Here is a 17,701-nt window from a genome sequence, read left to right as displayed (position 1 = left end):
ATACAACATAACACAGTAATTTCACTGCCATATTCAATAGTTTCTTATGTACAATATTACTTTTTAAATATTATTTATTTTTCTTGTTATATATATCTTTAATTTATATATATTTTTAACTTATACCATTAGTAGTTTTTCTACGAGATTCAAACATCAATTGACCAGGAAGATTAAACAGACTACTTTAAACGAATCATAATAGGAGTTGCTTTGCACAATCCGCTATGTTTGGAGAAGGAAGTGTTAGTTCTGAGAATTAGTAACACCAATGCTAGCAATAGCTAGTTAGGCCGACCTCCTTACGGTCCTCACTGGAAAGGAATTCATCACAATAAGTTACCCGACCTGTCTTTTCATCCTCACCATGATACTTCTCTGGTGTTCCGTCCGCGTATATTGTGAGCACAGGCGAGGTTACCATTCCATTATTATTTATTAAAAAAAAACCCGCCGAGTTTGATAATCCTCCTGCGCTCAAAGCATAATATTAACAGAGCAGTACATTTAAATCGACAGGTTATACAGAGCCTAATAAAGTTTTATAACGATTCATGCGCTATATAAGATTTTTAATCTCCAGGAAAAGAAATCTGTTTCTGTCTCCTGTTCAAATATGTAGTATATTTGCCTAAATGGTCGCGTAAAACGCGGTTTCAGAGATCTTTTCCCCCAAGAACACTCAAGTTATGGAAAGAGCTCCCTACCGAGGTTTTCGCAAGAGACTACAGCATGGGGTTTTTCAAAAGGGAGGGGAGAGCCTATGCACGCCTGCAATACGCGCGCGTATTGCAGGCGTGCATAGGCTACGGTAACTGCTTACCATTAGGTAGACCGTATGCTTGCTCATCATCTCAGTGGTAATAAAAAAAATTACGTCAAATTTTTAGCGATTAGTTAAGCTTTTAACGTACTAAAGATAACAAATAAACTCATGTTCTTATTATAACGTTAACAAGGATTATATAATTTCGATAAAGCGTAAGAAACGAGAGTATAAAAAGTGCGCGGAAGTATTTTGAATATACGCTATAGGGGCGTATTTCGTCAAGTGCGTGGATAGGCATTCAGACTTTGTCTACTGTAATGGTCAGTAACTCTTTAGAAGCTCTCCCCTGGCTAGCTCATTAAATTTGCATCAAAAAGGAACCATTCATTCGGTCCATCGTTTAACATTTTAAGTCTTTAATATTTAAGTTTGGTTTAAATTAAAATTGTTTATTACTCGTGCCCGCTCTCACTATTTTTGTTTAAAATTATAATTAATATTATACGATGCAAAATACTAACGCTATAATAGAGTAATAAAAAGCTATAAACAAATATATAATAAATAAATCACAGAATATAATATGTCAATCATCAGCATATTAGACTGATGGCTTCTATTTTGTTATTAATTTATGCATGTTTACAATTTTATCAGTAATCTAATCTCTGAATATATCTATTTTAAAACCTCTGTCATTATTATATAAAAAGGATTATTTATATTAATATTATAAATGTAAAAGTATGTTAGAATAGATGGATGGATGTTTGTTACTCTTTCACGCATAAACTACTTAATTGGTTTGAATCAAGTTTAGTACAAGTATAGGTTATATGATAACTTAGCACATAGTGGACTCATGTGGACAAAGCCACGAGACACAGCTAGTATTTAAATTTTGAGTATTACTGAATAACAATAAAACACAATATTTTACTGCTGTATTCAGTCGAGCTGTCTCGTGTTTATTCAACTCAATTGCCTCTTATTCAACTATCGTACACAAAATTAATTTCATTACATACCCATGCTCACACATCTTTTTGAATAGAACAAAAAAAAATATTCTTCACGGAAAATATTGGAAATATTTTCCAGTTTCCAATCGAAGGATGCTTCAAAGTCAGGCGTGAGCAAAATGCTTTCGTTTATTGGAAAAACGCGCGAATCGTTTGGCGTGTTGTGTGAAATAAATTAAAAATAGTATTTTCCGCTCCATTCAGAGGTAAATCTGACTCGTGATGCTTTACAAAAAGGCGTTTCCTGGGAAGTTATTTAACGTTGTTTTTTTATTTTAACAAAATTATACTCGTAATACTTTGTTATATGATTCATCCAATAAGCTAACAAAACGCAAGTTTTACTTTATTATCAATTAACGTCTAGCCTTCAATGATTAGACTATTATGTTCTGTATTTTGTATTGTGTTTGCACACTTATTAATTATCTAGACTATCGCTTATTAAATTTTTGTTAACTATATGTCATCATCATCATCATCCCCTCCCCTTTGGTGGGTTTTGCTAGTAATAGTCACCACGCTTGATAGGCGGATTGGCAACCGCAGTTAGGCTTTGGAGATATTTTAAGAGAGGTGCTGCTGCCCATCTCTCGCCCTCCCTTAATCGCCTCTTACGACATCCATGGGAAAGGAAGGGATGGCCTATTCTATACCGGGACCACACGGTGAGGTAACTATATATGGTAGCTTTTAATTAGCTTATTTTTGTCATATATATTCACTTATTAACTTATTATAGCTGTAAGCTTCCCTCAATAATAAGAAATAAATACATTATAACAAGTACTTCCGATTATCGGGATGCACCTATTATCAGGATTAATATCTTTGATAAACAAAAATATCGATGAGAGTTAATCTTTTTCTTCGGTAACCTTATAAATAATACTTTGTTTAATTAAATTCCTGTTCTAAATTAATTACCTGATTATCAGTTTTTATGATACACTGATAAATGTTCTTGACTTTGACAGTAGAAGTATTTATCTGTGAGGAGGCCTAATCAAAGATTTCGGAAGGCCTAATCCATGGTCTTTTAGTTAAACTAGTAAAAAAATTATCAGAGTTAATCTTTGGTCGTTATCGTAAGTTTTTTTGTATATGCGCAAGATTTTAAACCTTATTAAATTTCAGTCTCTACTCTATGAAGCTGGTTTTTGGAGTTAAAATTTCCCGAAAGAATACGACTAAATTAAAAACGTACAGCGCATTCATTAGCAATACCTATACCACTCCATATATGTTGTTGATATCACATGCCAACTGTGTGGCGTCGATGCCACAAAATAATTTGTATTCCTAAATAACGTGATTTGTTTATATTCTCTTATATGCAATAAAAAAGTAGATACATTTATAAAATTTTATAAATAAAATTTTATGTATAAGTAATCAATGCACCGCCATTTACTCTCTTTATTTAGCGTAACGGTTGACTGGTAGAGACATCAGGCTTAAGTCCGCCCTGTTTCGCCATATTTTAATGTGTGCAAAAGTATAAATAAATATTGTTATGTCCATGGCCTACTACTCATAGGTGACGGTTAGCAATTTCCGTCAGGTGGGCTGTCAGCTTGTTTGCCATTCCAAGTTGCATTAAAATAAATAAATAATTAAGCATAAAAGTTGGTTCCATGCAATTTTTTTTTAATGTTTTTTCCCATACTATTTAAATAATGAAATTATTTTTAAATAAATAATAATCAAAAATATATAAAATTGGAGAAAACCTAATTGATGGTTATTTTTGTTTTAGTTTGTAATATTCTTTTATAAAATAAAATATAAATTAAACGTCATTACTACCTATATTGTTTCGTTATCTGCACTTTGTAAAATACAAATAACGTTTATTTTGTAAATTCTCATGTGGTTCGCATGTATACCTTATAATATTGTAAAATGCTACGAAAATGAGTATATTGCAAACATCGTTTACAAAATGGAGCGAAAAATTGTATACTTCCACGCTAAATAATGATATTCTTATATTCTGTTTTACATATAATTTAATATTTACAGCAAATTTTGTATATATATATATATATATATATATATATATATATATATATATATATATATATATATATATATATATATATATATATATATATATATATATATATATAATGGAAAACTTTATTGTCGAGTACCAGACAACAATACAATAATTTTTGTGTGTCAGGAGTCATTGAAATTGGTTTCAATGAATTTTTAAGACATATTTATCATGTTGTTCAAATGTGGGTAACAAACATAAACATTGATATACCTTCACGTTTATAATATTAGTAGGACTTAATTATCAGTATATACATAATAAACTCATTAGAATTCATCAGATAAAGCACCAACTAAGAGCACTTTATCACGAAACTCTATTGGTACAAACATAACTTCAGCATACAATTCACAATGGTTCAGATTTCTCAGTTTCATCTTCAAAGAAATCCGCCAATTAAATAAAGAATTTAAATTCCTTTGATTCCGTATATTTGCATTCATAAAATATCCCGGAAATTTCTTTGAAATAAGTATGGAAGAGATCAAAAAGGTTGGTTAATCTATTGTAATAGAAAACTTTTCCAAAGTTATTACCGTATTGCGTATGATTGTATAAAATAACAAATTTTAACCGCGTATCACGTTTGCGTGACGGGACATATAGATAGATAGGGATACATGTGGTTTATATTTTTATACATGTTAAATTTTAATTTCATAACAAATTACACGACGTTTAAATCGCTAAGATACCAAGAGTAACAAACAAGCTTACTTTACATTTACAATATTACACATTACGCGTAAGTGTGAATTTATAAATCCTAGATTAAATTTATTTGGTTTATTTTCCTGTTTATACTAAAATAGTTCTGATTTTTCTGTATAAATAAATAATGATTACTGAAAGAAGACATCGAATATAATATACTATTTAATTATAGGTTAAAAACTCTAAACCAAGTCACCTGACCTTAACATGGATAAACAATAAGCTAAATTACTTCTCTAGATCTGGGTGGTGATCATTAAGAGTTGTTATAAACTATGCTCAAAAATGTTTGCAGGTTTTGTCACAATGTGGAAGAAACGCCGTAGCACCTAATTTGTGGTTGTAGCCCACTCATATGTAAACGATATACCTCGTGTGAAAAATACACTTTATATCCTGAGGAGATATAAAATATCACTACAAAGAACGTCTTAAAATTTCTATCAATAATAGGAATAAGTAGCGAACTTTAAAAAAGAGCGAACACAAAAGATCATAGAGTGGTCGTAGTGTTACAGATATTTCTGCCAGAAAAACCCATTCTCTCAATAATAATAATAATAGTTATTTAATTATTATTGTCTCGTAAAAAGCTTATAAATTGTTATTGCTGAACGCGACTCTCAAACTTTCCGTGAACCCATATTGCTAAAGTTTTCATTTTTCTCTAACCCAGTTATGATGTCAGCTAGGGGGAGCTAATGTCAACTTTTAAAGAATTTTATCATCACCTTTCAAACTTGGAGGCCGGATTTATGTTATGAAAAAATTCTTAAATTGAAATTGAGTTGCGAAATACTAAATCGGATCGAATTTACATATGAAGTCATAACCATTTTATTTCGTTCTTTATATTTGATCATTATAAAATTACATTTTTCACTCTACTCTATTATTAAACCATGTTATTCAACTGCTGGTCTAGTTTTTGCTCTAACTTTTATTAACTAAATGAAATTTATTAATTACAACTTCCTAAAACTGATATTATTATTTAAAATTCTATAAATTTAAAAAGTACTTATTAAATTTAATTTGTTTAATTAAATAAATATTTATCTTTCTTAGTTTATCACAATGATAATATTGATATTACAACCGTAACTTATTTAAAATACAGTTCTGTTTTTACGAAATAAATATATTTATTTCACACTTATTTTTTTTTTCTATAATGATATTAAATGATAAACAATATAATAATAATATGATTATAGCCATATACGGCACTTTATGGAACCATAAAAAGTCTGAACTGCTTGGAAATATAATCACTAAAGTTGATTATATTTAATCTGAAACATAAAATTCTCATAAATAAATAATAAAAAAACTAATAAATTTGGAATCTAATTTTAGAGGGTTATATAAAAATTATATACGAGTATATACATATATGAAAGAGGATACTGATGAACAGCCAAAACCCCTAAAAGGGTTATAAGTATATATAGATTTATGCTGGTTTAGAACAGTATTGCTCAAATAGCAAATTGAGGGGGGAAAGGGATTGTTAGTAATGGATACTGAGAACCCCATTGCTAGCAATATACCCAACCAGGTCGACCTCCTCGCGGTTCTTTCTAGAAACTATCATGGTTAATTCCTGATGAATTCATCATGATGGGCTAACTGACCTGTTTTCATTCTCATCTATCATCCTTCACTGGTGCTCCGCCAGCGTATCCCGTTAGCGCAGGCGGGGTTACCATACCATTTTCACCCATCAAAAAAATCAGCAAATTGATAATTTGATCGCGATTGACCGCTTTGAATAAAAAAGAATGCATATTATGCGGAAAACTAATATCTGTATCACGATCCACCCTACCTAGACGACAATCCTGTATCACACATACTTGCAGCCTCTAATAGTAAATCGATCATAATCTAACAATATTGAGGTAGATCGCCAGTAGTTCAAGTTTGAGCACCCCTAGTTTAGGAGTTAGACACGTGAAACTTTAGATTTAGGCTCTTGGTTCAAAACAAAAAAATTATATTATTTTTTGTCAAATGTTTATTGCTTTTTGAAGAATTCATCCTTCTCAGTTCTAGACTTCTAATTAGAAATAAATAAAATAATAATAAGAGTTTATAGAAATTCCATCCTTCTCAATATCACATGCAAACAAAGCCGCTGAAAAAAACTAGTAATATAAATATATATTGATATATCACTTCCCAATAGTAATCAAATGAAGTCTATTGTATCTCATTATTTCATATTTATCTGCAGGATATCGTAAGAAGTGACTAGAGGATCGAAATGCAATACACCAATGCAAAGGAAGGAAAAGTCAAAAACAAATCCTGTACAATATCCCTAGCCAATGTGGTATATATAAATAGGCTAATTTCTTCCTTATGTAGAAAGAGACTCGTGACCAGTAATGGGATAATTAGATATTATCATAATGATTAGTTTTGTTTAATAAAGTCACATGCCTATAAATATCCCGGTATAGAATGGCCTACCCCTTTCTTTTCCGTGGGTGTGGTAAGAGGCGACTAAAGGAACTTAGTGAACGAGAGATGGGTGGCAACGTCCCTCTAAAAACATCACCAAAGCTAACTGCCATTACCAATTCGCTTAACAAGCATGGCAACTAGTAAAAATCTTCTTATGGGGAAGATCTGTATTCAGCAATGAACATTTAACGGCTGATATGATGATGATGATGATGATAACTGGGATCTAATCATGCATTAGCGACAGACAACATTAGTAAATTTTGACAAAATGTTTAAATTCGTTAATTCAATTAAGAATTTCAATATTACATTATCTTTAATGCAATGTTTACGAGCACATGTGACGGCTAATGCACATCTGCATCCAAGTTTATGCTACAAGTAAAACATCACTATACCTTGTGCAAGTCATAAAGCTCGCCATATCTGTTGCATACAAAATTATAGCATTTTTATGCGTTGGCATCCCAGGCGGCACCTCATAAAATGAGTTCGCCAGCAAATTCAATTCAATATACAACGGTTTATTACATCACTCCGCATAAATGAGCTCTATTACGAGATGCATCTTGTAGCCAGAAATAGCTTACTTATTACTGCACAAGTTAATTCAATTAATATTAAAATTCTAAAAGAAAGCAATTGTGTATATAAGTAGGGAGCGTATTTATGTCTCTCTAATTAGAATTTTAAATTGTAATTAGTTCTTAAATGGTTTATCTAGTTATCAATCATTTACTATTGGGTCCTTATTAGTATCAAAGAATACAACCTACTGTGAAGACATTTAGAATATAATATGCCATTAATATGTCGTTTACCATAGGTATCTTTCACCATCTTAAATTGCTATATTTGTGTTAAGAAAATTTAAAAAGTAAAATAAATAACCTTACACTCTTCTGAATAATAAAAAAACATTAATATATGAACATGCCAATGTTTTTTTTATTATTAACATTAATATTTAACATTTATCCCTAATGTTGAAATCCTTTATTTAATATTATAATCTTTCAGAGCTTTATTTATTTATACTCTATTTTATACACTAATAATAATATATAAATAAATATGACAGTGAAAAGCAAGTATACAAAAGCGAGCGTTACAAGTGTTCTTTTGCAAACCCAATGTGGAAAGAAGCATCAGTGTCAGCAGGTAAAACTGTGACAATTTGCAAACAAAAAAAACTTGACAAACTTAGTTATTTCTATAAAATACTAGCTGACTCGGCAAACGTTGTTTTACCATATTCATTATTTCTAGAACTATACATGAAAAATTATCGTACTACAATTATTACATTCGATTGCCATCTTGCAATCATATTGCGGCATATAAAAATAGCGATTAAAAATAGGGGTTGATCGTAAAAGGGTGAAAATTTGAAGTTATACGTATTTTTTATATATTATATGTATTTTTTATGATAAATCATAATAAAAAAAAATTGTTGTCAAATAAAAAATATATGTTTAGGTATGGGTCACCCTTATCATTAAGGGTGTGAAAAATAGATGTTGGCCGATTCTCAGACCTATCCGATATGCACACAAAATTTCATGAAAATCGGTAAAGCCGTTTTGGAGGAGTTTGGTAACAAACACCGCGACACGAGAATTTTATATATTATATAACCACAAAGAATTAGCAGGATAAAATGTTTACTGCGACTTAGTTTGCATTTAAAACGCTAAATATCATCTGACGGTAGCCAGTTTATTATAAAATATTCAGGTGACTGAATGTTCCATTTTTCAGATAATGACAAAACCCCAAGTTATATTTTAATATGAAAATATTTTCACAGATATCACGAAAGTAGGTCAAGCCAGGGGAGGATTACTCTCGCATAGAATACGTACTCTTCGTTCATAAAACTAAATTACCCTGTTGAATTTAGGAATTTTATGACACAATAACTTTTCGCTTGAAAGTATCTGCCATATCATTTATCGATATATTTCGTATTTATCATTTATGTTTATCTTCACGCCAATTTTTTGCGAGATAGAGAGAACTGAACACCAAAAGCATCTATCGTTACATACACGTCATACTTCCTACACTTTCATAACTCGCCCCATGCATGCAAGTTCTGGAGATGATTGATTCCCCCCTTAGATTTTATACAACTATCTTAAATGTTTAATTGTAATAGATTAGTCAATATCTATCCTGGTACCTTAATTTATATAAAATGCTGATTTCCAACACCTTACAACCAGCCACAAACTAAAGTTCCATCCCAACCATCTGGATGAGTGGCGATCCTCCACCATGCGTTTTTCAAGGCACTTTCTTTCACGCATAACCATTCTTTGGAATCAACTTCCAGCAGCAGTATTTGAATCGATATGACATCATAACTTAAAAAAAAGAGCATATTTATTTTTAAAAGGCCAGCATGCTGCTGGCCTTTGCATGCAATGCTTCTGGTTTCCGGGTGATCATGGGCGGCGGTAGTCACTTATTATCAGGTGAGCTGCATGCTCGTTTATCACTTGTTTTTATAAAAACAAATGGAATACAATTACTGCACAAAAAATAATTTAAATTGTTTACGATACCAATCAATAAAATACCAAACTTATATGATACATTTTTGATGACACTAACGAACGTAATAACACATAATTGACGAATTGTGGTTTGCTTGTTTATGTTCCAGTTTTACCATGATCGTTAAGGTATACTTTATTTCCATTATATAGTATTATGTATTGTTTATGGCGTGATTTATATCTATAAGCAATGGTTACTACTTACCAACAGATTGGTCGTCAGAATTATTTTCATTTCAATGTGCATAAAAAAAAATATCATCTGGAATTAAACTACTAATTGCTTCTAAATGAAAGACCCTTCGCATTTCATTTAGTTTGTATATTTCTTTATTTTTTGTTAATTTCCTGTCTTTACCATTTATAGTAAGTAAGTACTATAGACCTTATACCTGCAATGCCGCTGGTGTTGTGGGTAATCATGAGCGGCGGTAGTCACTTACCATCAGGTGAGCCGCATACTCGTTTGCCCCCTGTGTTGTAAAAAAAAAACCTTGTTTCTTTTTACATGTATCGATGTGACCGAGAATTTTTTTTTGTAATAATAAAAGGTTATATTTATAGATGAATACAATACTCAACTTTTAATTACGCAAGTCGTCATTAACAATATAAATTTTGTTGAATTGTTCTGGACTGTACAAGTAAGTTTACGAAATACGAAACTTGTGATACTGACTATTAAAACTCAATTTATTGTTGTTTATTTGCATTTAATTACTGTATCAGTTACTTTAATCATTTGTGTCTTAAATTGTTGTCTTTTCAATTAAGTTCTAAATCAAAGTTAATAAGAATGAATATTAAAGGTACTGTAGTATATAATGTTCACGTAAACATAATATACTACAGTACCTAATAATTTTGTAAATACTGGCCGGTAACAATTTGTTCTATTTATTCTTTCAATGAATAAATTAGTGTTTAACCAACTAGCTTGCGTATCACTACAGGTACTCATATATTTTTTGGTTTCAAATAAATATACAAATTCATACAATTAGGCATTATTTAAAAAAAATATTATCATTAACTATTGACGACCTCACATAGTTGTGGGCACATTGCTTTGTATTAATTTGGTTCCGGTATCGATATCCGGTTAGATCGATTTACGAAATGAATTTTTGTGATAGCTAGTTTGAGGAACAGGCGATTTGTGTGATTTTGTAACGCTTATCATTATTGACATTTATCTGTATGCTAGTCTGTCAATATAAAAAATACGTTTTTTTTTTTTTTTTCAAAACATATATTAGCGTATTAATAAAAACGAATACGACAAATTAATAAATAGTATATCTAAAGCGCTGTGTTGTACTAGCATAGAATGAGCCACCACTTCCTTTCCCGTGGGTGTCATAAGAGGCGATTAAGGGAACTTAATGTGGGAGGTAGCAGCGTCTCTCTTTAAACACCACTAAACCTAACTACAGCTACCAACAAGCCTGCCAAGCATGGCAACTACTGTCATAGCCCCCTTATACCGCTATGTTCAGCAGTGGATAGTATAATAGACGGCTGATATGATGACGATGATATCTACAATCGTAGATAAAAAAATTGATCACCATCTACCCACGATTAAAATGGTTCGAAATATCCTACTTGAATTTGATCCTGTTACGTATAATTTTATGTTTTAAGGTTACTAATCATCATATATTACTTGCTTTATATATATGTGTGAAGAAACAATATTTTGTTAAGCAAGAAATTTCAAGTTTCTTACTCCTAGGAAGTGTTCGTAAATTTAGTCCTATATAGAGCACTAAAACGTTTTACTAATTATACTTACACGATTTTCAAGATACTGCAATGCAGGGTTCAGAGAATCTCATAATATCCTAACACAAGAGTGTAGAGTATGAGAATAATATGAATGCACACTCGTGTTAATGGGAAATTGTAATACAATTATTGCACTGAAATGTAATTATTTCCATCAAACTAATTGCAATAGACTAAGTCTATTATTTAGCAATGAACCTATTTTAGTAATTAGTGTTTTACTATTTAATTTAAAATAATTAATTGGAAGAAAGAAACAGAATACTATAATAGTTTAAATGTATTAAAATTTTATACTTTATCTCGTCGTAGGTTCGTAAATTTAGATGTCTTTAAATTAGTTACAGTTACATAGATGTTAGATAATGGTTGGTGAAATTGTATTATTAAATTATTATTATTATAAGTTGCATAATCGTAAAATAAAAAAAAAAACTTATGGGGTTTACAGTTTTAAGTGTTTGTTGCTTTTAATGCAATAAGTATCGGTTTAACTTACATGTAATTTGGTGGACAAAAGCTCGATTAGTGTCAGGATTATTTGGCAGTCTTAGTCCTAAACGGCTGTAACGCGAATACGAGCCTGACTGAACTAAGGATTAAGTGTCCCGAATGGTCTTAAAACTAGTTGAGTTTTCTAGACCAAACTACACATAAGTTAAACCGGTAGTAGTGTGTCTTTACGAAATGTTTAACAATAAATTGTTTGCTTCTTTATTTATAAAAGATATCTTGCTGATTACTAATATCTTTATTGATATTATTGTACCTACGACTGAGTTTGGATCGTCTTGTAGAATTGAGTTTTTGCTCAATTAATTATCATGAAATATGACATACACATAGTAATAATACACATAGTATTTGGTATAGTGAAGAACATAGGCTTCTATTTTAAATGCGGTCAATCAATATTAATATGTCCCAGTAACCGTCAAGCGGCTAAGGCACAAGTACGAGAAGTTAGAAAATATTTATCTATATTTATTTTTATTTAAACTTGATGTGAAATTGTAAATAAATACATAAAATGTATTTAAATTATAAATACAAAAATCGGGGTGTTTGTTTGTTTGTGTAAGGTATTCTTTATTATACATTCACGTTTAATATAGATATCAGGTTACAAAGAAAATTATACAAGCGGACTCATCCCTTGAAAGGATTTCTTCCAGTCGAGTTTGAGATCCCGAAAAGAAAAAATATCTATAGGATCTAATTTAATATGTAATTAATCCGCAATGATATGCAATACATGTTTATATTTTTTTTATACTACTGAGATGGCAAACAAGCATACGGCCCACACGATGGTAAGCGATTACTGTAGCCTATGAACGCCTGCAATACTAGAGGTATTACGCGCATGTTGCCAATCCTGAAGAAACCTCTTTACTCCCCTTTTGAAGAACCCCATGCTGTAGTCTCTTGGGAAAACCTCGGCAGGGAGCTTTCATAACCTGAGTGTTTATAGGAGAAAATATCTCTAAAACAGCGTTGTGCGCGACCATCTAGGCTGTAAGGTATATGTGTGTGTATGTTATATCTTCCATTAATACTTGTATTATTAAAATCTAGCAACCTGGCCCTGCTACGCATGGTTAGATAGAATTTTCGAAAATAATATATAGCCTATGTTACTTAATGTAGTTTTTCATAGTTGAAAGAATTTTTAAAATCGGCTGAGTAGTTTTTAAGATAATAAATATGTAATCCCCTTTCGATTTATACAGACATATATTTTTTAAACCCAAATTCAGCTCAGATCTCTTGTTTTATTTTTATATGTATAAAACTACATATAATGATGTGGACATTATAACGAATAAAATACATTAATTCATGTAAATATCTCTTAAAAAAATTATAAAATATTATTTATCTATTAAAAATTAAAAGTGGACTCTCTTAAAAAATGCAAACGGGAAACCGTCAGAATAATAAATACATAAAAAGATTTCAAGACATTTTTCCTCTTAAAAATTCACCGCAGTCATTATTTTACTGGATAAAAAGTCCCGTAGTACATTATTAATAATTTAGTAGTAGGAAATCCCTCTGTACCTTGCTTTTGAAAGAGTTGCTAACTTCTTATAAACAATTAACAACATTGCATAAATTTATAGCGTTTTTCTTTTTTTTACATAAAATTTACTTTCTTTGAGAAACGATTTAATTTTTGCTGAATATCAAATTAAATATAAAATGAAGAGAGGAAAATCATCCTTATTTCTCAATTTTATTCAGAGAACTGGTTTTGTAAATTATTTTCGACTCATACATAATGTATAAAAATTACCACTAAATTTCGGGTAAAAATAAATAAACAAACGTATACACCTTGCCAATTTGATTGCTGAATTATTCATGATGTCTCACAACAAACCCACCTGAGCGAGAACTGAAGGGAGGAAAAGAGGACTCTTGAAATCTCGTATCGTTGCTTGTTCCAGAGTTCCAAATAAAAAAAGAACCAAGTAGTAGTCAACGTGCACGTAATAGGTAGTACGTAGTACCTATTCTTAATTTATAGATAATTGTATAACAATTCACAGTGACAATTTCGTTGGCCGTTTAAAAACGTAATAAGAGTTTAAATTACACATTACTTCTAAATGCGATTTTAGAATTTTACTTTTTGATATATTTTAATTATTTTAAACATAATCTAAAGGCACAATTACCACAGAGCAAGTAATCACTACATAATAATAAAGTCTAGAAATAACTTGAAATTTTACATGACATTCAATGTCAATTAATATTGTTTATTTTTTCTTATTAATAATTTTGGTAGAAGGATTGGCAAAGGAAAATAAGCTCAATAAAATTATTTGTGTACTGCTATACGCTGCTAAAAAAATATTAATTATGCGCCTTGGTCTGCAGATACTATCCTTAATTTATGTTTCTAACCAACAAATATCTCAAATGTCTCTATAAAATCCAAAACAAGCATAGACAGTAATGTAATTGGCTAATGAATTAAACTATTAAAACCAAAGTAATATATCTGAGTTAAAACATTATATAAATTATTAATTACATTATAGCTCAAGTATAGTTTTACATTGCAAATAAAGCTGTCAAAATCCTTAAACAAAGCCATAGAGTAAGGACATTACTTATGATCAATAATACTGTCATTGTGACTTTAATATACACGACATCAAGTTGTCACAAATGGCTACCGTGAGTCGTTTTCTGCCGACAGCTAATGAATTTTACGCAGAATTGCAAAAATGTGTTGATCTATGTGAAGTTCGACGCCATAAAAGATTTTTAGCAGTATTGTTACTACAACGTATGGCAAGAGGTTATCTAATAAGAAAACACATAGCGTGGCTATCAAAGAATGCTACTATAATACAATGCGCTTTTAGAATATATAGGGCTCGCAAAATATATAGAGCAGCACTGAGACGAGCAGTTCGGAATAAGCATGCCAAATATTATGCTCGAGCAGCTACAATTATTCAGGTAATAAAATATTTCATCATATACTTGGTAATCTCTCTATTCACACACTCTATTTAGATATATACTCGTATATAAAAATTTTGTTGTCATCGTATTTCAATATGGTTTAAAACTGGTTAATTTATATTTTTTATTATACAACTTAGAATGGCAAACAAGCTGACGACCCACCTTATGGAAAGTGGTAACCGTCACTTATAGATATGAGCAGTACCATTGACATAACAGAGTATACTGTTTCGCTAGTGATACCTACCATGCGTGGCCATTCCTAAGGACTCAGGTCTTATTCCTCTGTACCCTGTAAATTCACGCCATATTCCACCCTTCAAACCAAAACACAGCCATGCAAATACAACTGCTTCATGGTTGAAACACGAATGGGACAGTCTTGGGTACCCCAAGCAAATGACTTTTGTACAGTCTCTCTCTGGTGTGTAAGTGTGTACATAATATATAAAAATATCTTGAAACGATTTTCAATATTGTTTGAATTATGAAATAGAACAGTTTTTATACAGATCACTAAAAATGGATCCAATGGATGGTGATAGGAGGCAAAATAATGTGTAAATGACCTAAATGATTTAATACTATTACTTCAATTTTTATAATTTAGAACAATATTAAATTATAATAAGTACCTATATTATACTCTCAAATACGTAATTCATGATGACTTTAAATTTATATACTGACGATATTTTATGATTAAATTAATGATAAATATAATTATGTATCTAATACTTAATAATAACATTACAATAACATCAACGTACTCAGCTTAATTCATCGAGACGACTTTCAGTTTTTATTTGATCCCTTAGTTAATAGTATAATATACGTACAAAAATGAAGTTGAAAATATTTTATTGTTCAGAAGGAAAATATCATACATTGAGTCATTATTTAACAGCACCTTTTTGTCGTTTATTCTACAACGTATATATCAATATTAAAAATTGTACTCGTAACATTCGCATTTGATATGCAGGCTCTCTATCGTGGATATTATTCAAGACGGACGAAGTTTTGTTACCGTTCGTATCGTCGTTGGTTAGCAACTGTCACGGAACGTGGTGAAAGGAGAGCTGCCGAAGCGATGGAATTCGGGGTTCGAAGCAGAGCTGATGATTTGAGAATCTTGGAAGAAGAAGCGCGAAAGTGGCTGGCTTTTATCGTATTTAAATTGCACCACCTATTAAGAACTTATGTTTGTGCGGGTGTATATTCTCAATCGGAAACAACAGAACTTTCTGAATTTGAAAAACTGTTAAAATCGATCCATTACAAGGAATATATGAAGAGATTAAAACGCAAATATGATGAATTTGTTAGAAAGCACCGACCCAGATTTTCAAACAAAAGATTATTCCCAGTAATTGGAGATGGTGCTGATTATTGGTATTTATCATTAGCCGAAATGTACGAATTGACAACGCCTGAAGCCAAACGTTTAGATACTAGGCACCTGACACTTCATCATGGTCCGCAGCATAAGCGTCCTTTTTTGTGGAAGAGGTTGCGTCCACCGAGTCCTGATAAAGGTAGGGGTCCTTTTACTCCACCGCGTTCACCTTCAATTAGAAGTCCATCACTACCAGCACCCACTCCTGCACCTGGCGGTGACACTTACCTCCAAAAAGATCCAAGATTTCATCTATACGTAAAACATTACACCCCCCAACCGGCCCTTTTCGACTACGTTGACTTTCATATAAACGTACTGCTCACTCGAAAATGTTCTATAGAGAATATAAATAAAGAAGCCTAACTATTGTAGTGGGAAATTTCCTAAATTCTTGTTAATGTTTAATATTAATAACACAACAGAGATTTGTTTGAAAACACTTGGATTTTGTACATGGTTGCGTATTATTTCTCCCTTTATTTTTTTGCTCGGATATCCGTAATCAGGCTGCCTAAGTTTGGAAGGGTCGTCCGGATGTTACAAGCCGCGAGCCTTTTGTTGTTTCGCTTTTGTTGCTGTGAATTTTACACTTGTAATTTATTTCAGGAAACGCCTTGGTGAGAAAGAAATTACGTAAACTCTCTAAGGAAAATGTGTTTTGTAAATTAACATTTCACTTCTGTAGGTTTTAAGGCCAGTAATTTTTATTTATTATCATGAATTATAAATGTAATATTAACATAAGACCGTTTAATCCCAATTGAAGTTGAAAATAAAAGTAATGAAGCGTGTATTACAGTAGAGTGACTATTTTACAGAAGCTTTAACGCAAGAGGTTAAGGTGTAAGACACTAAGGCTTTTAACATTCTAAGTTTTGCTTTATAAGTAATGTCGTTAGTGTATGACAAAGTTTATAAATCTTTGTTTATTTTCAAAAATTGCATTCCTTCTAACAGTTATAGAACTGACACTATATAAAATAAAATCCCCTGTAAATAATCTACAATAAAAATGCATCTATTTTAATTAAAGTACTAATTATTGCATTACACTATCCTGGCCAAACTATGATTGCACAATTATTATGGATTGGTATTTACTAATACGATAATAGCGAGGTATCACAACATTAGTCAGTGATATGATTTCGGTAATTTAATATAGGTACTTATAGATCTAGAGCTCATTAGAAAAACTTACATACGTAAGTAGGACAATTATAGACTAATTGTCTGAACTTTACTGACAAGCTAGTGATACTACGAAGGTCTTTAATAAAGCTTTACTTTTTGTCGTTATCATCATCATCATCATCATCATCATCATCATCATCATATTAGCCATTAACTGTCTCCTGCTGAACTTTATATATAGGCCTTTCCCTACTGGCAGGTTTTGCCAGTACT

General features: G+C 31.1%; 2 protein-coding genes across 3 annotated transcripts in view; both read left to right on the top strand.

Moving 5' to 3' along the window:
* The window catches only part of LOC113512878 (semaphorin-2A), a 398,040-nt gene that overhangs the window by 81,983 nt on the left and 298,356 nt on the right, over positions 1 to 17,701 (top strand). The window lies entirely within an intron of this gene.
* On the top strand, positions 14,587 to 16,657 carry LOC113513015 (uncharacterized). Its single transcript, XM_026897001.1, has 2 exons — positions 14,587 to 14,883; positions 15,878 to 16,657. Exons 1-2 carry the CDS (start codon positions 14,587 to 14,589, stop codon positions 16,655 to 16,657), a joined length of 1,077 nt encoding a protein of 358 aa, XP_026752802.1.

This window comes from Galleria mellonella, unplaced genomic scaffold (assembly GCF_026898425.1).
Source record: "Galleria mellonella isolate WM207_F2 unplaced genomic scaffold, CSIRO_AGI_GalMel_v1 utg23, whole genome shotgun sequence".
Lineage (NCBI taxonomy): Eukaryota > Metazoa > Arthropoda > Insecta > Lepidoptera > Pyralidae > Galleria > Galleria mellonella.
Note: the sequence above shows the minus strand (reverse complement) of the source record. Positions and strands in the feature narration are given on the sequence as shown.

What these genes read in the sequence shown, in the direction of transcription:
- LOC113513015 (XM_026897001.1), top strand. Translation starts at nt 14,587, where the DNA reads ATGGCTACCGTGAGTCGTTTTCTGCCGACAGCTAATGAATTTTACGCA. An exon ending in GAGCAGCTACAATTATTCAG is followed by an intron (nt 14,884 to 15,877) that starts GTAATAAAATAT and finishes TTTGATATGCAG; the next exon opens with GCTCTCTATCGTGGATATTA.